The sequence below is a fragment of the Rutilus rutilus genome (genome assembly GCF_951802725.1).
Source record: "Rutilus rutilus genome assembly, chromosome: 18".
NCBI lineage: Eukaryota > Metazoa > Chordata > Actinopteri > Cypriniformes > Leuciscidae > Rutilus > Rutilus rutilus.
The window spans coordinates 10,796,041-10,821,378 of NC_140231.1; the positions used below are offsets into that span (position 1 = coordinate 10,796,041).

General features: G+C 37.1%; 3 protein-coding genes across 3 annotated transcripts in view; 2 read left to right on the top strand and 1 right to left on the bottom strand.

The window, feature by feature from the left end:
* The window catches only part of wwc1 (WW and C2 domain containing 1), a 40,751-nt gene extending 33,435 nt beyond the window's left edge, over positions 1–7,316 (top strand). Inside the window, exons 17-22 of the mRNA XM_084388060.1 lie at positions 1,930–2,077; positions 2,188–2,352; positions 2,460–2,552; positions 4,797–5,027; positions 5,120–5,238; positions 6,097–7,316. Of these exons, the coding sequence (XP_084244186.1) occupies positions 1,930–2,077; positions 2,188–2,352; positions 2,460–2,552; positions 4,797–5,027; positions 5,120–5,238; positions 6,097–6,163 (823 nt within the window). The 3' untranslated portion in view covers positions 6,164–7,316. The remainder of the gene's footprint in view (positions 1–1,929; positions 2,078–2,187; positions 2,353–2,459; positions 2,553–4,796; positions 5,028–5,119; positions 5,239–6,096) is intronic.
* A 3,397-nt stretch (positions 7,317–10,713) lies between these two features.
* Positions 10,714–20,661, top strand: cnot8 (CCR4-NOT transcription complex, subunit 8). Its single transcript, XM_084387435.1, has 7 exons — positions 10,714–10,870; positions 11,562–11,755; positions 12,558–12,751; positions 13,538–13,699; positions 19,437–19,581; positions 19,662–19,772; positions 19,857–20,661. Exons 2-7 carry the CDS (start codon positions 11,639–11,641, stop codon positions 19,983–19,985), a joined length of 858 nt encoding a protein of 285 aa, XP_084243561.1. The 5' UTR covers positions 10,714–10,870; positions 11,562–11,638; the 3' UTR covers positions 19,986–20,661.
* A 1,860-nt stretch (positions 20,662–22,521) lies between these two features.
* gemin5 (gem (nuclear organelle) associated protein 5) overlaps positions 22,522–25,338 on the bottom strand; it is a 33,803-nt gene continuing 30,986 nt past the window's right edge. The window contains exons 26-28 of the mRNA XM_084387434.1: positions 24,410–24,824; positions 24,256–24,334; positions 22,522–22,805 (exon numbers count right to left, since the gene is read on the bottom strand). Of these exons, the coding sequence (XP_084243560.1) occupies positions 22,635–22,805; positions 24,256–24,334; positions 24,410–24,824 (665 nt within the window). The 3' untranslated portion in view covers positions 22,522–22,634. The remainder of the gene's footprint in view (positions 22,806–24,255; positions 24,335–24,409; positions 24,825–25,338) is intronic.

A 25,338-nucleotide genomic window follows, 5' to 3' on the forward strand; every position in this document is an offset into this window, starting at 1 on the left:
CTCTCTCATGCCATTTTCTCGACTCTTTCGGTACACATGTGTATCGAAATTAGCTCACCTTGCCTCTTTTGGATTGGCTGAAAGGCAGTCTCATGATTATAACCAAAACTGCACTTTACAAAGCCTGCTTGTTTTAGACGATGATTCAACAACAACCACCTGTCATGGAAATTAAAAACAAGGACAGGAATGTGGCATGGCAGCATTTTCCGAGAGCATTTTCCACCCTCACTCTCTCGCTTCTGAAAGGTTGCAGACTAGATAAGTAAAAGTGTTGCTCTTTTAGGATCATTACGGTTTAACTCAGTTGCATTTCTTAAAACACAACAATAACTTTCTATTTAATTCGGAGCACTGTGACTTTCAGTACTGATGGTCTGATTACAAAAGTGAAATTACAACAGTGGAAACTACCAAATATTTTTTTCCGCTAACTTAAAAAACAAAACAAAAGAAGCCAAATAATAAAAATGTAATTGCAGCTTCTACATGTGTATGTAGGTTTTAAAATAGACAGACTATGGCCACGTACATACTACAGCTAAATTCGTTTGTCGGTTCACCTTTTATTGCTTAATTCTGTTCTGAACACACAAACAGTTTAGCAATTAGCTTTTTCTTAATGAATTAACTCCCGAAAAATTCATGTTTTAGCAAAATTCTACACAGTGTGTACAGAACGGAACTGAACAACTAGTTGTTAGGCATTACTCTCTTCTGTTTGTCTTTACTCTTCTTGACTTGTGCTGACAGACATCAAGCTCAAACAAGCAGCCCAAAATGCTTAATAATTGTGTTAAAGTCCCCCTGTAGTCAATCATTTTATCCTTTAAAACTCATCTTTGATCACCAAAATTACATATTTAAACGTTTTTTCCTTGAAAAAAAATTCTTCATGCCTTAAAATAGCTTGAATGTTACTACAACCTTGCCTCATTTAGTATACGTGGTTCTATGAATATGCAAATTAGCCCCGTGCATAAAATATTTTCATGGATTTTGCATCGCATTCAAGTTTGTTCAACTTTAAATCCACCGTGTTGACTAATATAAAACTGCTAAGTTTGGAAGTGAGTAAGCATTGCTTCATGTGTCAAAATATTAATAACGGTCGGGTAATGGACCTTCTTTGTCTGCAAAGTTTTGCTAATGTGACCGCATCTTAAGAAAACTACATTCATTTACAAAGCAATTACTTTAATTGGACAAATTAAACTTGAACTTTGATAGTAATTGTGTTGTTGTAAGTATAATGCTGATGAATATATAGATAAAGTACATAGCAAACAATAATTAGCAATTTGTGGGTACTAAAATGGAAACTAAAAGTAACGCTGAAACTAAAGGAAAACAAAATGGAGTTACTTAAAGGTGAAGTATGTAAGATTTTTTTATGTTACTTAAAAACATGTTTTATGTTTATGTAATACATCCTCTTAACCCAGTTTATTGTTCATTGACTGTTATTAGTATGACATTCATGGGTTTATCTCTCCCGAAAGTAAACATTGAGAAAAGATTAAGCGGTCTGCTCAGATCTGTCAATCTCTTTCCAGCTCAACCAATAGGGAGAGTTTGGGGCGTGGCTACGGTAGCAGGCGCAGCCAGAGAGTGTTTGTTTAGCTGGCGTGTGGGACCATGACTGACATGTTACACAGGAAAATCATCCATCTTTGGGTACTGGAGTGCAAGCCAAATTTCGAACCTTTAAAGATTAAACAACCAGGTCATGAACACGTCAACGCGAATGGGGCATTGCGATGCAACGCACTACAATGGACGTTTCAATACGACATCATCATGTGCACGTTCAGAAAGACAATTGTTCCTGTTCCTTTTTTTCATTTTGATGTGTCAAGTGTATGCAGTCTCAAATATTTGTGGCGCAACATGTCCAATTTTTATTTTATCATATTTGTGATCTTACAGGTCCACAGAAGCATTAGATGGTGACGTGTTTGTGGATGGAGAAGGTAGTGATGTTGAAGAGGGTGAGGAGTTCTACCCCGATGAATGCCAGTGGGAACAGGAGGAAGAGCCGGTTAAACTTGGACCAACAGCAGTCATAACGGAAAAGGTGACAGCCATGATTCATTTACACAGCAAAAACGTTCTCATTGCTTTTATAGACGTTTTTTTTGTACCTTTCCAATGAAACTTGCTGACATCCTCTCTTTGCCTCATAAGGTGAATAAGGAGACAAGTGTGGACGGACTCCCCCATTCTGCTAATGTAGTTCGGCCCAAGGAGCGACGACACGATGTTCATCAGCAAAACCCTTTCATGCGAGGAAACACCATCATCCGGTCCAAGACATTTTCACCTGGACCTCAGAGCCAGTATATCTGCAGGGTGAGAACATAGATTCACACACAAATGTATTTAGATATTGAAATTATTATTAGAGCTCAATATTTAAAAAAACGTTTAACCTATGCCCACATTCATCAAATCACCAGATCAACCGCAGCGACAGTGACAGCTCCACCCTTTCTAAGAAATCTCCATTCGTCCGGAACGCTTCTGAGAGACGCAGTGTTCGAATGAAGAAGGTAACATATGAAAATAGTACACATTTACATCCACTCGTTTGGGTAAAAATCGTACGATTCTTATGATTTAAAACCAGTTCAGAGACCCCATGGTCCTTCAGTAGCTAAAAAAAAATGCTTTACATTCAGGTTGATGCTTCATTTCTTCTGCTAATCCTATGAGAATTGTCCTAATGAAATAATAATCCTATTAAATCCAAAAATTCAAATTGATAAACACACTTCAACCAACTCAAATTGGGCCCCAAACATATAAATCGTGCAGTTAATCTCAACAGAACATCAGAAATAGAATTAAATTCCATTAAGGGATCCCATTGGATTTTTCTTAGGAAACTGCATGCATTTCACTAACCCTAAAGCTAAACACTTTCCTTAGAAAGGGGAGTTTAAGCTTATTAGCAGCAGTTTAATATTTAATACCGACATTTCTGTGCTGACCTGAGGTCAGTGTTAATGAAGTACAGTCTCAGAGTGAGGAAATGGGTTTGCTGAGCCCCTCCAGAGGGCCTTAAAAAGTCTAGAAAGGTCAGGTTTGCTCTCACTGTGCCTTAGGAGAACACATTACATTGAGTCTTTCAAAGCAGTGTCATAGTGAGAGTGTAACTTTGAATTTATTTGCCTAATGAGGACTGTACAGAGAGCTTCAGTTATTTATACTACAGGCTTTTAACCCATAAAAGGGGATAAAGTACCACCTCCCTTTAAAGCAGTAATATAAAAATATCACACATCCCATCCTAAAAATGTGAGGTAAATGGTGTGGTGTTAGCAAGCATGAAACTAAAGCATGATGAGTTAAGTAGAAACTGCATTTAGTTCCACAGACTCTTCTATAAAAATATAAATAATTATACATAATTTTATATATTACATATTTGAATTTTATATATAATATGTTAATTTTTCTACTGTAGTCTTTTAATCTGAAATAATAAACTATGTGCAATGACGTGTTAGTCAGGTCTTAAAGTGACAGCAGCCTAATGTACCTGCTGCCAAATTATGAGATAATATTAAAAATATCGATATGGCAGTTTTCCCCCATGGTATCGATGTCAAAAGCATGGCTAGTAGTAACTTTGGAAAACCACTAGCCACAGTGGCTGATGAGCGAAAAAGTTCATGTCAAGCCCTACATATATATGTGTGTATTGTCTGCTGTTTTGTTTTTAATGTGCAATTCTCATAATGGAACATCATAACTCTATTGCATGTCTGCAAAATGCAGTAACTCACTCAAAACATTCACCAGTTCATGCTTCAAAACCCAGTTATTGTGTCAGTAAATTGGCCAATTACATTTGTTTTCATCATGTGAGCCACACTGTTCAGAATGTTTAGATTTTTTTTTTTCAAACCATGCAGTCACTCATGGAAATATTTGTTATTTACAAATTTCATGTTTGTTATGCTTTTTTGTTGACACTGATTGCTTTCTGTCTATACAACAATATCAGTTTTGTCTAGCTGAATGCTCTTGTGTCTCACACTGAGCTTTTTAGATACAGATTTCTACAGTAGGTCAACATTTACTGGGAAAAGTCAATACTGTAGTACACACAAAAAAATAACACTCTATTATGTCTCCTCCAAACTTGATTGTTTGATTGGTAAGATTTTGATTCCTACTTCATTACAATGGCAGGCCATTTGCCAATTTAGCAGACGTCACAAACATTCAATGTCATAGATATTTATGGAGTATACATGCTTGTCTGGCAGATTTTAATAATTGAATAGATCATTTTGCATGTGAAGGCTCACACGAGGAAAGAACATTTAGTTGGGGAGTTTGACAATTTCAAACAAATTTGATGTGAACAAGAAACTAACTGATCAGAGATCTGAACTCAAGAGTAAAAACGCCAAAGCGATTGAAAAAACCTGTACGATTTTGAAGAAGAATTTGCATTAGTGCTCACAGATGTTTGGGTCCTAACAACAACAAACAATGTTTATCTACATATATGTTTTACTAAAACATTTCAAAGCATGTTAAATGCTGTGTATGGACCAGTAATGTTTGACTTGTGATTGGTTGCATAAAAGTTAGTCATCTCATTTTTTTTCAAGACTGATCCTAACTTTTTAAAGTCAGTTACATAAAAAGGTAGACTGTTCTAATTTGAATCAGAAAAGTAAAGTCTAATTGCTGACACCTAAAGGAACTGGCCTTTGATGACACAACAGAGCTATTGAATGAGTTTTCACCCCTCTGTTCTCTCTGGCTCGCACACATAGCCACCGATGCAGGTCAAAGGTCTGGACGGGCTTCTGCGCACCTCTCTGGATCTGGAGCTAGACTTGCAGGTGACCCGCACACGGCAAAGCCGACTGAACGAGGAACTGCATGTGCTGCGGGAGCTAAAGCAGCAGTTGGAGAACGCCCGTCTGCAGGGCCAGCACGTCCTCCCCTCATGGGTACAGGAGGACGAGCGCTTTCGTCTGCTGCTCAAACATGCAGAGAGACAGGTCAGTCCCAGTAGATTTCCAGAACCAACAAATCCACAAACGGCACGTCATCCGGTCCAGCTTCTGATTTTGATTCGCCATTCTCTCCTCAGACCCAGGAAGAGCAGCTACAGGAACAGAGGGTAGAGAAGATGATGCGAGCGGCGGCCAAGGATGTGCACAAGATCCGTGGACAGAGCCTCAAGGAGGTCCCTGGAGTCCAGTCCTTTAGGTGGGCATCTGTTGCTTATAGGGGTGTAACGGTTCACAAAAATTTCCGGGACAGATATTTTGGTTTGTTATGCACGTGTACAGAACGAATACAGTGATGTTTTAACCTCTGCGTGTGCGGAACTTCTCTGTATGCATCCAAGCCACCGTTTCTGAACTGATCCTAAACATTATCTTAGGTCATTGGGGGGGGGGGATGCAAAACCTAGTGAGCTGCCTTGTTGTCTAACTGCCTACATAGGCAGCTACCTTCTAAGTCAGCATGTTAAACTGAAATGAAAGCCCATAATCGACTGATCTGGAGCAACTCCATGTGACACTCAACTAGCCCTCTTCTCCTGATCTTCAACTCACAGTTGATTCCAATAGTCTGAAGTTGCTAATGAACGATTTTTACAGACTGTGATGAAGGGTTAGTTCACCCAAATACGAAAAAGCTGTCATAAGTTACTCACCCTCATGTCGTTCCAAACCTGTAACACTTTCGTTCATCTTCGAAGCACAAATTAAGATCTGAGAGATTTCTGTCTCATAGCATTGACAGATCAACTACCATTTTGACGCTTCAAATGTTCACAAAGAGATCGTAGTTTTCAAAGACGTTGAACCATTTTTCGATTATTTATGATTTACTTCACCAACTTCATTGTAATGCATTATGGAAATGCCTTCCATTTGAAGGATATATGCAATGCTACCTTAAAATTTGCCAAAATTAGGTTTCTTGGAACACATTTGGAGCGCATCTTTAAAATGCTTTCATAGGCATTTGGAACGGAGCTAATAAGTCTTTTATTGTTTTATATCTGACACCTTCCTGTTTCAAGCTTTGCTTATTGTCTGCTGTAACCTCTCTTAGAGAAAAGATGGCCTTCTTCACCAGAGCGAAGATAAACGTTCCTGACCTACCAGCCGACGACGTGTAGAAGATATTCTCAACTGCTTTTGTTTCCATGGAGACAAAACTGACATCTGGCAGTATTATGAATAATGAAGAATGGTGTGACAGGAATATGTATGTTGGGTAGGAAAAATGTCATTTTAAAACACTGGGTTGTAACTCTCAAAACTGAAATTGTATAGATCCGTGTTTTTTTTTTTGTTTTTTTTTTTTAATAGATAGATTTATTTTTAAATTTTCACCATGTTCTGTTACTAATAAGAGTATGTCAGTATCTGTTCTAGGTATTTGAGTGGTCTTTCAAAAACACCAGTGCGTCTTTGAAACGAGTGTGAAACATGCTGCTCTGCTATTGGGCAGGACTGCTTACTGTAACTCTTGAAGATGTGAATACAGATACTTACGGTACTACTTCTGTTCATAGCACAAGGGTTCAGGACTCAAACTTTATGACAAAATGAATGGGCATAAATCCTGCTATTCCAGTCACGTCCCTTTAGAAACAAGCACATTTGTCCGCATTTATGTTCGACAGTCTCAAGATTTTTGCAATTGTGTAAATGGTTACAGATGTTAGGAAGCATGAAACTAAAGCATGACGAGTTAACTAGACCGGTTAGTAGACTAAAGCGATTGCTAACAGCTCTGTGTTCGTTTTGTTAATTGCACATGCAAACAAAGACACGTTTAGTGCAAATGTTCGTAAAATGATGTAGAAACTGCACTTAGTTCCACAGACTCTCAGGTAGAATATCAAGATAGTTCATGCACTTTAATAGAAAAAGGCATTGATATAGAGAATAAAGCAAATAAGCACATTGTGTGAACGCAAAGATCATACTATCCCATTGAAGTGAAACCCTGTTTCCCAGCTCTTGTTACATCTTTGGAAACTTTCAAGCGACTTTTTCGGTTTTATCAATTTCCCATGTTAGTTTCTACAGTTGCCTGTTGTAATAGTATATCATTTCTACTGGTTCGGACCTCTTCTAATCTAAAAATAGCCCTCGCGTCTTTCAGCACGTTAGCTTTGTGTGTGACTAATAAGCTTCAAAACTAAAGCGGTAGCAACATTACATTTATGTCAAACCCTGATATATTTTTATTGATACACCAAATATATTTTTATTGACACACTATAAACAAAGGAGAAAAAAAATTAAGGAATTATATTTTGCATAACAATTAAAATTGAACCAAAACCATCAAAATTACTTACAATCTAGTATTAATTTGTTGACAGTTAAGTGTATTTTCCCCCAAATTCTTATGACTGTAATGTGAAGGAAAAGAATGTCATTTATTTTATTATATATATATGTGTATACCTTTTTTTTTGCATTACAGTACACTAGCTTTGTGGAGAATTGCCATGAAAATTCAGTCAAAATCCTTTAGTGTGTTGAATCTCACAAAAATGTTTCATATTTCACACCATAAATGATTAAAAAAAAATAAGGAATTATATTTTGCATAAGATTTACCTAAAACCATTCAAATTACTTGCAGTGTGAGATTAGAAAAGTGCATTTTCCCCCCAAATTCTTATGACTGTAATGTAAATGAAAAGAACGAATTTTATTTTATTTTTATATATGATTATATTAAAAATAATATGTGATGAGAACAATATATATTTTGCATTACAGTACATTAGATTTGGGGAGAATTGTCATGAAAATCCCATGAAAATCCAAAAATAAAATTACAAATTTCTGTAATCTCATATTTTATTTATTTATTTTTATTTATTATTATTATTATTATTATCTCCAAAAATATGACCTGGACAATTTTCGTGAGATTCACACGTTTATGAAGAAAACGATTGAAATCTGGAACCGTATCTTTACCGAGTTAAAGAAACGGGAACACATCTAGGGCACTGAAAGCTGTGAAGGCACACAGTTGATATTTCCCAGCTTTCCCTGTAAACACTTAATAATGTATCGCACGCCACTGCAGATTTTGTGTGTAACATTTACTCACTCGGAGGGAGTCACTGGTGATTTTGCGTTATGTAAATGAGCTATTTGCTCATCTAATATTGATTTTCACTAAACTCTTCATCTACAGTATCTTCATAGTATGTGACTGTGAATGTTACTGCCTTTTCAACGTAACGATAGCTTTGCATCACTGACCAAGATGTTAGTCTGAATTAATGTAGCACTTTAAAAACAAAAAGCCCCAATTCACGTGACCCCTTATTTGATACTGATTTCCAGTATTTTTACATAATTCTGTCTCAATTTAACCAGTTATGGATGGCATTACCAGCCCAATTCCATTGATTTTGCTCACATTTAAAATGTTACGTGAAATCAATCGTACAGTTGTGCTTTTGACATTTTTTGTCTTGCATTTCCCTCCTGGAACTCCTCATGTTTTCCATGTAGATCTTCCTGTGCTTCATTATGCCTTTGTTTCTCAAGGAAACATTGAATGTACTGTCATTTGCTCAACCCCAGATCATCAACAAATAATGTCGTTTGAATTGTAGTAGCATTCATAACACGTAAAGGCTCAACCTTTAATCATACGAGGCGAAATGATACCACAATGTCCGAAACTAGTGTGGAATCTGTTACGGATGATCCAGAAGCCATCCTTCATCTGCAATGCTCATGTGCATGTGGCCTAGTCTCTTGCTCCACCTAGCGGCGTACGGACAGAACTGAACTTGTATTTACTTGTAGCACTCGTTCTGAAACCGTAATTTCCTCTCCATTGTGATTTCACCTAAAATTGGTTTAGGAGATGGAGTTCCCATATTTATTTTGACACCAGACAAACCCTACTGAAGTGCTGCCCCAAAAGCTTTTAGCCACATTTCCAATTCAAGTAGAAGCATCATATAGCTTTCACCTTAAAGCCATTGTACTCGGTTGTTTTGTCTTGTGCAGCGCGGTTTCTCGTAGATCCTGTAGTTAAACCTAGTTTATTAGAGTACAACCATTCCTTTGTCTGTGTTTCAGCTCTTTTAATGTTATTATTTTGACCCATTTAAGACAGTACACTGCCAAACGTATACATCCCAGCTCAGTTTAATACGCTGCTGCGTGATGTATATTTCTCACATTGGCATTTTTAACCAAGGTACTTTTTTTATCATTATTTTTACCAGAGTTTTTCAGATTTACAGTTTTTACCAATTTCTGGTGATTTGAATGTGAGGGAAACAGTATATCCCCTTTAAATGTGTACTGTTTACCTGGAAACACTACAGCTGAGCTGATTCTGAGAGTAGTCGAACAAGAGAAATTGTCTTATGTTTTCACTGGTCGTACAGTATGCTTTACCGTTCACAGTATGTGTTGGAGAGAGAGAATTGTCTTGATTGATTAGGTGCTCTTCGACTATCAAATCTGAGGTTCATAAGGACATAATATTTGGCTTTTTTATTTGGACACTTGGTCCAATCATGCCTAAATCATGTAATACTTGCTTAAAATAATCAAAAAAAAAAAAAAAACTCTGTCAGTATGCTGGTAGTCATGAATGATTCATTTGTTTATTGTACACAGTAGGACTTTTATTCTGAAAACTCCAGTGCATTTCATTTTTTTTAATTTTTTTTTTCTTGTATTAATGATGAAAAAAAACCTGATCTGATCACAGCGATGGTTGGAGAAGTACAGCTTGTATTTATTGCACTTTTGTGATTTGGGTGTGCTGTCTTTCTTTTTCTTGTGAGACTTTTGAAAGCTGTGAATTTTATCATCGACACTGTACTGTCAACCAGAATTGTAAATATATCACCAGCACAAGAGTATGTTTTGTAGTTTCACAACAAATATAAAAAGTTCCTTTCTTCTAATCTTTATAATGTTTTGTGTGTGTTTGTGTGCTTACTCTCACATTCCTTAAAGATTTGTATGTATTGAGATCGAGGCCAATCAGTTTTGTTCTCATTCCAACTATTATGTGCAGTTACTAACAGTAAAAATATCAGAAAGAAGACTACATGTGAAGAAGACTACATTTTCAGCAAATGATTCAATTTATGCTATAAAAACACAGGACACAAATGACACTAATAACATAATAGTTGGTCCAACTTGCTCATAGATGAACGACAAACATTATATACTCTCACAAACACTCCTCTTGCATTATATCCAAGTTCAAAGTTTAATTTAAAGGGACAGTTCACCCAAAAATAAAAAAAATCCCTAAAATCATAATTATATCCAAAAATCGTAATTTACTCCAAACCTGTACGAGATTCTTTCTTCTGTTGAACACAAAAGAAGATATTAAAGAATGTTGGTAAGTGGAAGTCAATCTTGTCAAGTCAAGTCATGGAAGTCAAAGCCGTGAAATGTCTGGTTACCATCATTTTTTAAATATATTTTGCGGTCAACAGAAGAAAGAAACTCATACAGGTTTGAAACAACTTGAGCGCGAGTAATTGATCGAATTATCGTTTTTGGGTGAACTGTCGCTTTAAAACATTTATATACATAATACAATATATTACTATGTAAAAAATAAAAACTTATATCTATCGTGCGTGTGTGTATTAAGGATATACAAAATATTTAATATAAATCATTTTGTGGCTGTTTCTTTTCCCACTGCCAACGACTGAAAGGCTATAGTTTTGGCGGGTATTTTCCCACAATCCCGCTGGACCGGAAGCAGCGCGCTGTGTGTTTAGAGTCGCTGCTACTGCTAGCTGCACAGCGGCTTCTACATCTACGCTGAAGAACACCTAACAACCTGCCAGGTAAATAGTCGTCTGAAACGTTGTGTTACTTCGTATGATATTTGTTTAGTAGCGTCTCATACTCTGGCTGGAATGGAAATGTTGTTTGTCAGCGTGTTTGGCGGCAGCAGACTAAAAGAAGCTAGCGTTTTAAGCTAATATCAAACCCTTGCACCAAATTCATGGTAATTTTGTTTTTAAACTTCTTTAATAAACAAATAAGATGTATAATTAAATGTTTTTTTATTTATTTGCTATTAGATACTAGCCCGTGAATGGTTAGAGTTAAGTTATCTAGATTAGACTTAAGACGTTAGTAAATGTTAGTGAACATTTAATTAATATATTGCTATATGGTTATTTTAATATTTCCACGCCTATGAGCTTTACATTTTGAATAAATAATAACCGAGTTTGCTAGTTTGCTTGTTTGGGTCTGGAAACGTTGTGCATGTTAATTTTCACTAATACATTTCATTAAATATTCACCTAACTAACTTCAGTCGTATGTCCACTATGAAAGTCAATTAACTATACATTCCCTGATAAGATTCAAACTGAAGATTCTAGTTGCTATTTGATCGAGTTAACAAACACTTATTAATATTCATCAGTCTTTCATTAATATTCATGTACTTTTTTAAATATTTCCATACTCATGAGTGATGAATCATAATTAATGCCATGATAACGCAATTGCTCTTCCTGGCAGAGTTTCTTTTGCGTGTGAGAGCTTCAGGATCGCTGGGATACTCGATCAGTTCCTCGGCCTTCATCACCATCATCATCATGCCAGCCGCACTTGCAGATACCAGTCAAATTATCTGTGAGGTCTGGGCCAGCAATGTGGAGGAGGAGATGAGGAAGATCCGACAGATCATTCAAAACTACAACTACATCGCCATGGTGTGTGTGTGTGCGCACCTGTGTTGCTATTCCATCTACTAATGATGTGGGAAAATGTCCTATAATAACTTTAAAATGATAATTGAGACAACGTTACCGGTCAAATAGCACATTTTTGTTAATATACACTACTAGTTAACAGCTTGGAGTTGGTAAGATTCTTGGTTTCTTCTGCTCACCAATGTTACATTTATTTATCAATCAAAAATATTTTAAAAACAGTAATATTGTAAGATATTACAATTTAAAATAACTACTTAAATGTAATTTATTCCTGTGATGCAAAGCTGAATTTTCAGCATCATTACTCCAGTCTTCAGTCACATGATCCTTCAGAAATCATTATAATATGCTGATTTAATGCTCAATTATTATTATTATTGGTGCTCAATTATTAATAATAGTTATTATTTTCAGATTTGAAAACTGTTTGTTGCTTAATATTTTTGTGGAAACACTTTTGATGCACTTTTCTTTTTTTCAGGATTCTTTGATATAGAAAAAGTTCAAAAGAACAGCATGTATTTGCAATAGGAATCTTTTGTAACATTATAAATGTTTTTACTGTCACGTTGGATTAATTTAATGCATCCTAGATAAACACATTTTCTTAAAAAAAAAAAACTTTTGAATAGTAGTGCATCAAAGTTTCAACAAAAAATATATAGCAGCAAAACCGGCAATGTTTCTTGAGCATCAAATCAGCATATTAGAATGATTTCTGAAGGATCATGTGACACTGAAGACTGGAGTAATGATGCTGACAATTCAGCTTTACCATATTTGTGCTTTGGATCCTCAGGACACAGAGTTCCCTGGTGTTGTGGTTCGTCCCATTGGAGAGTTTCGCAGTACTGTTGACTATCAGTACCAGCTCCTGAGGTGCAACGTGGACCTTTTAAAAATCATCCAGCTGGGTTTGACGTTTATGAATGAAGATGGAGACTACCCGCCTGGAACCACAACGTGGCAGTTCAACTTCAAGTTCAATCTGACGTAGGTGTCCAGCATTACTTGCTTAACCCTTCTCATCTCTTATGTTGATATTTGTGTCAGAGGCCCTGTTTACACCAGGTATTAAAATGCATTTTGGTCGATCAGATCCCAAGTGGACGACGCTAAATACAGGTGTAAACGGGGTCTAAAACTTTGAGCTTGTCCACTTTCGACCACTTCCAGAGGGAGTCGAAAACAAATTCGACCGCTCATGTTGTTGAATGTGTTCAAACAGCCACAAAATACCTCATCTCTGCATATCTGCATCTGCCACATCAGTTGCGTAAACATTATGGGAAGCGCGCTAGCCAGACGGGATTTAAACTTGGTCGGGTGGAGACCCAACCTTGGTTTGAAGATGAAAAACTTAACAAGCTCAGTGTTCTTTCACCATTCCTGATTTCTAACACGCACTCAGTGTTCGGCTGGTCTTGCGGCTGTCAGAGCAGAAATGAAAGCTGCTGCTCTCTGTATGTTTTTCTGTCGTCTCCTGTTGTGTTCACATATAAATTGCGCAAGCTTATTTGATCAAAAGATCTGAAAAAACACACTTCCCACCCCTTAAACCCTCCCCTTGAAGAAATCAGGACAGAAGTGGTTGAAAGTGGACAAAAGAGACAGATTAACACACCAGGTGTGAACAGGAACGTGTCTCCCTCGTCTGGTTGTGATAAGAACGACCAAAACGCATCTTAATACCAGGTGTAAACAAGGCCAGAGTGTTTTACAGATTTAGCCTGAGCCAGTAATGGTAATGTTGGTGTTGTTTGGCCCTGTGTTTTGCAGAGAGGACATGTACTCCCAGGACTCCATAGATCTCCTCCAGAACTCTGGGCTGCAGTTTAAGAAGCACGAGGAGGAGGGCATCGACACACTCTACTTCGCAGAGCTCCTGATGACGTCAGGCCTGGTGCTGTGTGAAAATGTCAAGTGGCTCTCCTTTCACAGGTAATAGAAAAATCCATCAATCTCTGCCGGACTCCAATCTATCGATTTATTAAACATTTATACATATAATGACAATTATTATTTCTTGACAGAAATGCTTCACTGCTTTTTTGGGTCAAATTTGAGGTGCAAAAAAATCCATTGTCAATACTATAGCTATCATGCCACAGCACACATTCTATCAGTTGCAGTTCTGGCGCCGCCGTCCCAACATACTGTCCAATAGGGCTGTCACTTTGCGTTCGAAAATCGATTGCACAATCGATCGGACCAACCAACACAAGTTTCGAAAACGAAAATAGGGAATCAATTTTAACGCCTTTTTTCTCTCGGAGTGTGTCCAGCTCGTCACGATACGCCCACAGCGAACGCGCGTCACACAGCAACTGTAGGCTCTGACAAACACACATAACAGCAAATTATCCTTCTGCATAATGTCTCTTTTTACAACAAACATGTGAATTCTGCCGGTATTCAGACAGTCTCATGCATACAGATTCGGGCTACGGGCTACTATTGCCTACGTAGGCGAAATTTGTTTGACATTTCTAATCGTAAACACAGCCATGTTGAAGAATGCAGTAATGTTTTTCATTGATGTTATGGCAGTCCTCTCTGCTTATTGTTTTTCGAGAATGTTGCACTCCTGTTTGTCATTGTCCACCAATCTTCACGCCAATAAATCATCAGAAATATTGCTGACTTGTGCGTGTCTCTTTACGTTCGTCCTAATGCCTGTTAGTTGTCCGTGGATTTGCCTATATTTGCCGTTGAAAATGGAAACGTCTTTAGATATGGAAAATCGATTTTACAATCGATTCAATGAACACTTATGTCTCAAAAATCGAACAGGATTTTTTCACAAAAGTGACAGCCCTACTGTCCAACATTCACATCACATGTTTAGGAACACACGTGGCATTGAAGTTCTTTCCCATCACAAAAGTTAAAGGGGTAATAAACTGCATTTCTTTTTGTTTTGTTTTATAATGTTCTCTGGGGTCCACTCAGGGCTGCAACAACTAATCGATAAAATTGATTGTTATAGGTAATGAAAATAATCGTCAACCATTTTGATTATCGATTAGTCGTGTCAAACAGACGGAGCGCAATAATTCTGACTAAAATAAAAAAAATTAAAAAAAATTTTTTGTTAGAAATTAAGTGTAGGTTTAAAATTCTGCATGTAACAAGTAATCATATTTATGAGAGCAGTTACAGCAAAGGCACATTTTTTTCCAATAGCACATTAATGTAATATAACTATGTTCAGACGAGTGAATGTGTGCGTTCTTCATGCCTCATTGAAGTTAACATTTTGTTTTTGTTTATTGTAATTTTTCATTTAGTCATCTAATCTGCTTGAAAACAGTAAGCAATGTTGTTTTTAGGTTTGGAATGCAATGTTTATATTTTAACCTTTTTTGCTTATGTCAGCATAGCTTATATAGGAACATTTTCGCCACTGGCAATTTTCATTTTATATTACACATTGTTTGGAGGACAGCATTGTGCAGGATGTGGAATAATATTGTTTAAAATAATGGATTAAAATGAATTTTAATGTATAATCTTTTTATGTTTTCATCCGATTAAGCGGGAAAATAATCGACAGATTAGCCGATTATCAAAATAATCGTTAGTTGCAGCCTTAGTCCACTTATGTTATCAAGATTTTTACGTCAGAAAACATCCTAATTTAGAATAAGCTATTTTCTGTCCTGATTTTGAGACATTCAAGACTTGGAAGTAAACGCCCACTGCTATGATTGGGTAACAGTTTTGCATATTAGAAATAATTTTCTCAGTACATTACACGTGTTTGATGTTGAAAAAGCAACTAAGTACTGAGTTACCACAGTGACTTTCTGTGTTTTGTGTAATTATGAATGAATGTGCCATTGTTTGTAATACTGTCGTTCTTAAAGGCTATTCATAGTTCATCCTATTCGATAAAGTGAAAAACATATAGCCTACATTGTCATTTTAAAGTGTTTTAAATAAAATGAAGCTCGTCTTACTGATGACAAAACAGAAAATGTCGCTCACTGAAGCTTTTATTCAGGATTTCAGTGAATGGCTTAGTTGATGGTTTTGATCTAAGTGCTTTCTTCCGATAATCCAACGCATTAACCCCATAAATGCTGAAGCAAAAATAAATGTTTGAGGGAATTTCCCGCATATAAGCGCGAGACTTGCGGGAATTATTACAATTATTAATAATTAAAATTGTCGTTTTCTGAGCAATAAAAGCTGTTTTTGTACTAACCGAGGAAGTTTTGAGTTCTAAAACTTACAGGACATTGTTTTAGCACAATGACCTCTTTATGTGTCAAAAGAGTTAAACTGTTTCTTCGCACGTTGTTCTGACATAAGCTGAACAGCCGTAGGGCGTGCACGCTAAAAGCCTGTGACAGAGCGTGAGTTGTGTTGTGTCTTATTGCGCTTAAACTGTCAAATACACACAAGGTTTTCATGAACAGTTGTTTGTGTCTTCAGTGAATGTAAACGGGTCGGATGCGTATCAGTTTATTAGATCTGCGCATTTGGTCTTAAAGTGACCAACACCAATGACAGATGGCAGCAGGTTAGATTGCATTCAGAGGATGAAAGATGAATGAATGTACACATGTAGTAGGAGAGTCACTTTTTACACATGATGATTTTAGGGTCATCAAGTCCATTGTTCCATTTTGCAGTTTATTCTGGCTAAAACAGTCCACCGACAGGGCGAAAAATAGTACGAACCAGGTCAATATTGCATTACTGATAGAAAAAAACACACATAAGTCACATCGGTGTACAAGTGACACTTTTATTTTATTTTATATTACATTCAGAAATAATGTAAAAACCAGTAAATAAAACAAACATGAATTTTACTTTCCCTCACACCAAAACAAATCCTTGAAATGTAATGGTATTCAGAACAGAAATACAAGTGCAAAACAAATTAGGGTGACATTCATCATAAACTTTAATTAAAAACACCAAGTCTAAATTAATTAAAGGTGCCCTTGCATGGATTATTTTATTATTTTAGAATGTTTCCTGGGGTGCCCTTATAATGTTAGTATGTTTTTTAGATCAAAATTTGTTATAATTTAGAAATAAAAGGCATTTTTCCTAGCCTGATTTTAGCCTCTCATTTGAACACTCTGTTTGAAGGGGCGTGTCTGTGTGAGACTTCAGTGTAAACGCCCACTGCTGTGATTGGCTGCTGTGAGACTTCAGTGTAAACGCCCACTGCTGTGATTGGCTGCTGTGAGACTTCAGTGTAAGACTGTTGATCACGTGAATGAAGATCTTATCATTGCAACGCAGTTTCTGCACTCTCACTAATGATTTCACCAATGCAAACATGATGTACGTACAGTAAGAGCTTCGTTGTGCAGCGTAACAGCGTCATTGATTTCATAACGAGTTTTGGCAAGTGTCCAGATAAACTCGCGCTGTGTGATTGACAGCTTGGGCGACTGGAAAGGGATTGTTCTTTGATCGCTATCTGTATATTAATCACAGTTTAAGTAAGATTATTTTCATCCTACTAAGAGAAACGACGTGAAGTTGATCGTTTAGTCACTGGCTTAATTTACTGATGAATAAATAGTATTGAACGACTTTGAGAGAAAGATTATCTGTCTGAACTTGAACAATTACACATCAGACATTCACATAACCCACTGGTTCTTCAGAGGCTCGGATGAAGGAACTAAAATACCTTTGTGTTCGTTTGTACATCCAAACACTGAGCAACTGCCATGCTTCGCTCGTTCGCAAGCCATGATGTCCCTCGAAGAAAAATGATTCGGACGATGATTCGGCTGCGCAGTTCCACCTGGCCTTGAACATGGGCTGGCATATGCAAATTTTTGGAGGCGTACATATTAATGATCCCGACTGTTGCGTCACAGTCGGTGTTATGTGGAGATTCGCCTATTTCTCAGGGGTGTTTTTCAAAAAAGAGATTTAAATAAGAAGGAGAAAACAATGGTGTTTGAGACTCACTGTATGTCATGTCCATGTACTGAACTCTTGTTATTTAAAGGAGTCATAATGTTGTGTTACCTTGGATACCCAATGCTCTATTATAGTCTTTCAGGCACTTCTAAAAAAGAAAAGTGGAAAAAAAATAAACACAGAGCTCCTCAGACCCTTATTTCTAAAGGCATTATTGTCTCACGAGATCTGATGCGATGTTTTGGCTGTCGTGGACGGTCATTATAATAATGCAAATGAGGGGCGCGTTGATTGGTCGTAGAAAAAATACACCATTTCCAGATACATTCTTACAGAAGCCCCACTAACTGACAAAGTGGAAAGATGTGGCTAGCATTCGTAGAGTCCATTCCCCGTGTTTACCTCGAAGGTAACGTTACATACAATAGCCGCATTAGCAGTTAGCTGCTATTTGTTAACCACAGTAGAGCAATAAAAACAGTTTTACCTTTTCAATTTCTGGCAAGTCCCTGATGGTTGGGATGGCACCTTTTCCCAAACAGAGCTTCGAGGCCAAGTTCGCCTGATATTGCCCCAAATTTGTAAATGATTCCGGTGTAAAATGTTTAGCGCACACACCTAACGATACGCCACTTGAAAGAGTTGTTGGGACAGCGTCATTAAAAATGAATTTCCTCCACTGTTCCCTGATAGTTTCGTCCGTTTTTGGTAGATAAAACACATTTGCATGTTGTTTGTGGCAGTCACCCAGAGCATCTCAGGTGTGCACTCGATTTCTCCATCTTTCGCGAGTCGACTAAACTGAATCTGAGGGGGAGAGGGGGATAGGGGCGGGCTTCCCGCGGCATAGGTTTGCGGTGTCCATATTTGGTATATCCTCCCCCGTCTTGACGTCAAGAGGGGGAAGAAATCAAAATCTCGTTTTTTCGTGCGCGTGCACGTGGCCTATTTTACAAACCCTGAGGTAAACAAACGCTTCACTTTTAAATATCGGCTTCCCGGCCAGTGTACAATCATTATGCAATCATAACATACATTGATTCTCGTGGAAAAGTGAAATTTCTACATTATGACTCCTTTAACTATGCCAAGATAAATTCAATTTCAAATTCTAGGGCACCTTTAATTTAAACCAAAACTACCGGCATGTTGAAAATGTGCTATAAAATAAACTGCTCATTCAGCAAATCCAAATGTGTACGCTTTGATCAAATTTTGCACACTTGACATTAATTGCATTGTACAAATTGCTTTGGAATACGTCACAGCGCGTTTCAGATGATTAAAAAACATGACTTGTTGAATGGCACATCTAGGGACAGATTTACTAACAGCTTTCCAGCGCAAACCCTCTTTTGGCGTTAAACTACTGTCCGGATGCTAAAGACACATAAAGGGGTGAATGGAGTTATTTTTGCAGCTGATCATATTGCATATGTGTTTATAGGAGTTTCCCTTTCAGACGCAACATTTATGGGAGGAGAGTATTTAAATGAATCACGCAAGGTGATTTACAATAGTCAACTTACTGGTATTTGCTCCATTATTTAAGCATGTCTTAAACCAGACTCTAATTTGCGCTGCTCTCGTTAGATTGCGTCGCTCGTTATGGAAACGATCCGGCTGCGTCTGTGTTCTTTAATTTGCTCATCAGCAGATCAGTAGACATCTGTGCTTTTTGGGGATTTCGCTCTCACGCTAATTTGCCCTGTTTAGTTAATCCGGTCCCTAGTGACATCTAAAGTTTTTTTTTATGTGTTCTCTCTGTCCTCATTAGTGGCTATGATTTTGGATACCTGGTGAAGCTCCTCACAGACACCCGGCTGCCAGAAGAGGAGCACGAGTTCTTTCAGATCTTAAACCTTTTCTTCCCGGCCATTTACGACGTCAAATATCTTATGAAGAGCTGCAAAAACCTCAAGGTATGTCAAGTGCTGTAACCCGTGTTTGTGATTTGTCATTGTCATTGTTAAAGATGATCAGTGAGTTTTGCTCCGTTTAGGGTGGACTTCAGGAGGTTGCGGACCAGCTGGAGCTAAAAAGGATCGGCAGGCAGCATCAGGCCGGCTCAGACTCGCTGCTCACTGGAATGGCTTTCTTCCGCATGAAAGAGGTTCATATTTTCTAAATGAGACCATAGCTGATGCTGGGAATCTTAGCTGATCGTTAACTCTGCTGTGGTGTTTCATTTCCTCAGCTGTTTTTTGAAGACAACATCGACGATGCCAAGTACTGTGGGCGACTCTATGGCCTGGGATCCGGTTCCACTCAAAGTCAGAACGGAATCTCCAATTCCTCGCAGGAGGAAGCCAACAACAAGCACTGACTAAAATCAAGTGGATGACGCACTTGTTTTAATCCCAGCATTGTTCTTCACAAAGATGATTTCAAATGATTCATGCATTCTAAAGGGACATTGGGACATGCAAACAAGCTAATCTCCGATTCTGTTCTGCTCTGTAGTCCATCACACCACGACGTTCCAGGACTCTAGATGTGCTCCTGTTCTTCCCATCGGCTGCTTTTTTGAAAATTTTATCTTTTGTTTTACAGTATTAAAAACACCATCGTTTTAAGCATGGGACCAGCGCTTGTGTATCTTACTGCTTACGAGACTCCAGGCATTTTAATATGCTCAGTCCTTTTTAGAAATGTTTTGATATTTTTCTGGAAAGGCTCGAGATTGAATCATCACTGAGATAAGAGGGAAATGCCTTCTCAACGTTGGAACACGTGACTTTGGGGTTGTGTTTTTAAAATAAGCCAGCATGTATGTATATTAAAATCGAAACTTTCAAAAGAAATTGCTATCTTTAAGCATTTTTTTCCTGTAATAAATACATTTTAGATTGAGGTTTGGGGCATCTTTGAGAACACGAGTCCACTGGTCCTATGTAACCGTTTTAAATTTGTTCGTCACACGATCTCGACTGTTTGTGGTACGTGTTTTTATTGTATCTGTTGTTCGAGGCAGTTGTGTATTAAAATGTTTTCTATCGCCACAGTGGTGTCATGTCCAATTACAAGGCATGTGTACTGAAAACTGACCCTTTGTTTACAGCCTTTTAAAGGAATGATTCGCCCAAAATTTTTAATTACTTGATTTAAGATTTCTTTCTTCAGCTGAAGAGAAATGAAGGTTTTAGAAGAAAACATTGGAGGATTTTTTTTTTCTCCATTTAACGCCGGTGAATGGTGCCCAACGTAGACCGTTTTTGACCGTCCAAAATCCATATTTCGACATCTTCAAAGGGGTCCTCACTACCCCAGCTGACAAATAAGGGTGTTCTCTAGCAAAACGATTGTCATTTTTAGAAAAATATGTATTCTACAAACACCCACCTTGGTCCAGCTCTGCGAAGCATGTTTACGATCATCAATTAGCACTGCATTATTCATATACTTTATAAAAAATAAACTGTAGTTAAGTTTTTTTTTTTTTTTAAATGACTGATGGTTGCGTTAAAGACCTTTATTCGTCAGGTGGAGCCCTTTAAAGCCGTATAAATATTAAATTGTGGGCCGTCAAAAATGGTCTATGTTCGGCACCATTCACTTACATGAAAACATTCATTTCGAAACCTTAATTTCTCTTCGGCTGAGAAAAGAAAGTCACATGCATGGTCTTGGTAAGTTAAATAACCAGATCATTTTTGGGTGAAACATTCCTTTAAAGTTGGAAGGCTTTAGTTTTGGTGGGTGTTTTCCCACAATCTCACAGGACCGTGAGCAGGTCGCTAGTTCGTTAGTAGGATTGGGAATAGAAAATCAATTCCAAATCTTGATATTCATTTTCAAGCGCCAAAGAGTTCTGCATGCAAGTTGTTTTCTGTGCTGCGCCTCCTATAGTACACAGACAAATATACACTATGTCAAAATATCCTCGTAAACAGTTGTGTCTTAAGTGAATGTTAACATTTGAGAAAGAAAAACAGTATAGGCCTATTGGATCCGTACATTGACAGCTATACCTGCTGCCAGCATTAATGTTAACCTAAGAAAATCACTCACTGAACTTGACAGAATAACTTTTGTAACTTTAATTAGCCTAATCTGTGTTTTATTTGCCTGTTCGGCGCTGACTGCTTTAATGGCAACTTGTGTAATGCGACTATATTTATGCTTTGGAGATGTGTTCCCTATCAAACATCATTTATCCTTTTGTAAATTTGCAGAATGTTTTTTCTTTATTACACACATTTATTTTATATTTCTTTATTCCTATGTTAACGTTGCTATCAGGTAGACGATATAATCAGATATTGTGATATTCTTAAGGCGATTATCATAAAATAGCCCTACATGCTTCTTTTTTTTTATGATTCATTCATGCATTTATTTATTTTTTTGAGCATCAGACTTCTCTATGATGATGTATCATGTATGCTAAACTTCAATCATTTAGTCTAATTAAACCCCGCCCCTTTCTTAAGCTCGCATTCAGATCTGCCTCCAGCCAATCAACAACTGAAGGATAAAACCAAGTCCCGAACTACTATTTTTTCCTTTTTCGTTGTTTCATTCGGATGTACATCACAATACGGAGAAAAAAAAAAGGTTTGTCGCTACTTGTTTCGTTATGATTTAACATTTACACTTTTTAAACTTGACTTAATATTGATTAAAATATATATCTTTTATATATAAATGTATCACAAAAGTGTCAATAAAAAAAACTACACAAAAAAAGACAATTTGTTTATGCGCATGTCCATGTGACAACTGACATCAAAGATCTGTGAACATGCAAATGTGTTAAATTATTGAAATATTAATTTGAAATATTAGGGGGTGCTTCAAATAAACATTTTAAGTCAACGGGGTTCGGCTTGACAAATTGCTTCAATAAAAAAAAAGTAAACTGTGGGAGAATGTGTTTTATTACAGACATAAGTCAAGTGAATTTTACATATCAAACAACTAATTGCATTTTACATATCAAACAAAAGTAATTGCATATGAAAAACACTAAGTGCTATTTGGACAGTGTCAGTCTCTGCCAGGCTTTACAGAGCGATTCTGTAGTTCCGTATTTGCGCAACAAAGTCGTGGCTTCGGCACAGATGTGCTGTGGAAACAGAGTGAACTGCTTTTCCATGTGCAGAAAGACGATGCAACATTCCATGACGTCCGGAAATGGGTATTTCTAAAATAAGAGAGAAAAAAGAAAAAATCTATCACGAAATGAAATCAGTTTGGTCAGAACACATGGCTACTCTTGAATGGCTGTCAATAGAGAAAGCTCATTTTTGCCCCCATAATTTAAGCTAAACAGCCAAACCCTGACCAATAAGAAACTTAGCCTCCATCATATTTGAGACACAAATTTCTAAGGCCTCCAAATTGTCAAAATGTTTAAAACATTGCTGAATAAACCTGTTGTATGCAATTTACTACATACCTTCTATCATCTGATTGATAGTTTATAATTCAAGTAGAAGGTCTTTTAGTATTTTGTTGTGAAATCCTTACCGATTTTTATAAAGTAAGAATATTTTTTTTTATTGTTAGTAATATTTCAAGATGAACAGTTACACTGCAGCAACTTAAGTTTACTTGATTATCCATCATATCATGTGAGTATCATATATGAAGTGGATCTAATATTTGAAGTGGATCAAAAAAAGTTGTCCTAAGACAAGACCAGATATTATTCAAAATTGATGTATAACTTTGATGACAGGATTTGACTACTGTATGTCAGCAACTGCTCGAAATTGCATATTTTTGCTCAGTTTAAAGCTACACTGTGTAGGATTTTCTCCCATCTAGCGGTGAAATTGTTTATGACTACCAACTGAATATTACTTTCTAGCCCTTCCCATTCCAAGAGCGTTTTAACTCCTACGGTGGCCGTATTATTTAAAATCTGCCGACAGTCGCGAGTAATCTCCCCCTCGACATTCGTCACGGTGCCACTGAGTGTAAAAACGCGAAAGACGAAGCTTGAATTTCCAGGTATGTCCCTCTTTGGCTAATGTATTTTCAAGATGGAGGCGCAACATGGCTGCCGCCATTCGAGCGACTCGCTCGTATGTATTCTAAATGGCAGATTCTACGCTTACGAGAATACTTGATTAGTTGGTAGAAGTAATTACACATTAATGAGCACATATTATTTTGAAAGAACAAAGTGTTTTTTGCTAAGAATCAACTTAAAAAATTACACAGTGTAGCTTTAATAAATTTGAGGTGTTGTTTTTCTACTCGTATGATCTCCATTTTCTCCTATATCATACTTAATGAGCCATAAAAGCTTGCTGTATCAAATATGATACTCAACAAAAAACACATATGCAAACTTTTTCTGACTATCATTTTATATGTCAGGCATTCCGGGGTTAAAGGGACAGTTCACCCAAAAATGAAAATTCTGTCATCATTTACTCACCCTCAAGCCGTTCCAAACCTGTATGATTTTCACAAAAGAATGTCAGTTACCAAACAGTTGATGCTCCCCATTGACTTCCATAGCATTTGTGTTCAGCAGAAGAAAGAAACTCATACAGGTTTGGAACGACTTGATTTTGAGTAAATGATGACAGAATTTTCATTTTTCGGGTGAACTGTCCCTTTAAGAAAACTGAGTAACTTACTCTGAGCAGCTCAGGAATGGCAGTGAGCACTTTATGGTGTTCAGCAACCTGGGCGGTCAGTGTAGAGAGCGATTCACTGCTAAAGAGAGACAAAAAAAGAGCTGTTAGACGTTTCTTTGAAGCACCTGAATCAAAGATACAGCATCAGAAATACCTGCTTCCACTAGCATGTTCCTCTGAAGTTTCAGATTGAGAAGTCTCTTTACACTGGCTGTGCTGCTGAATCAGGCTCGTCACTCTCTTCTGAATCTCTGCTATGGCTCTCTGGGTGGCCTGAAGATTGGCATGAGGTTCAGAGAGAAGAACGTTCCAGAAGCCCTCAGAGAAAGCGCCTTCAGATTGAGCTTCTCCGTTACAGTCTGCTTCATCTTCGTTGTGGTTGTTCTCCGTTAAACGGTGACCGTTGCTGATGGTGTTATTGGTCAAAGCTGAAGTCTCATCACTGTAGTTCCACCATTTCTGATACATGAGCTGATAACAGACAAAAGCCTCCACGCTTTGAGAAATCATCAAGCTTCTCTCATCACTTGGGTCTAGTTTCTGTTTGTAAAGTGCCACCGACTCCAAACCTGCAACAAAAAGGACAATGAAAGATTTGAATTAGGGATGTACCAAAATTTCAGCCACCATAGGACTATACATTATTTGGATAATTGGTTACAAAATAAACCTGTTAAATCTGATTCTGTTGTATAGAACTTGATTAAGAATAATATACTGATATTTAATATTAATATATTTTCTGTTCAATTTAGGTTACTTTCAATAGAAGTGTGGTTATTTTTTATTATTTCATTAAAATGATTGAATTTCATTCAAAAGTAATATTAATACAATTATACAAAAAAGCTACTTTAAAATAAGAAATAAATCATTTTTTAAAAGCAGTTTTGGTTTCGGTTTTCGACCAAGTGCATCCAGAAATGTAGGTTTCAGCCCAGAATTTTCATTTCGATGCATCCCTAATTTGAATCGTTAACTTTAAAGTCTTCATGGAAACAAAACAGAATATTCTTGTATTTTATGGAATATTGCAGCATTTATTATAAATGATTTATCCGTGCACATCATGTGCCCTCGTAA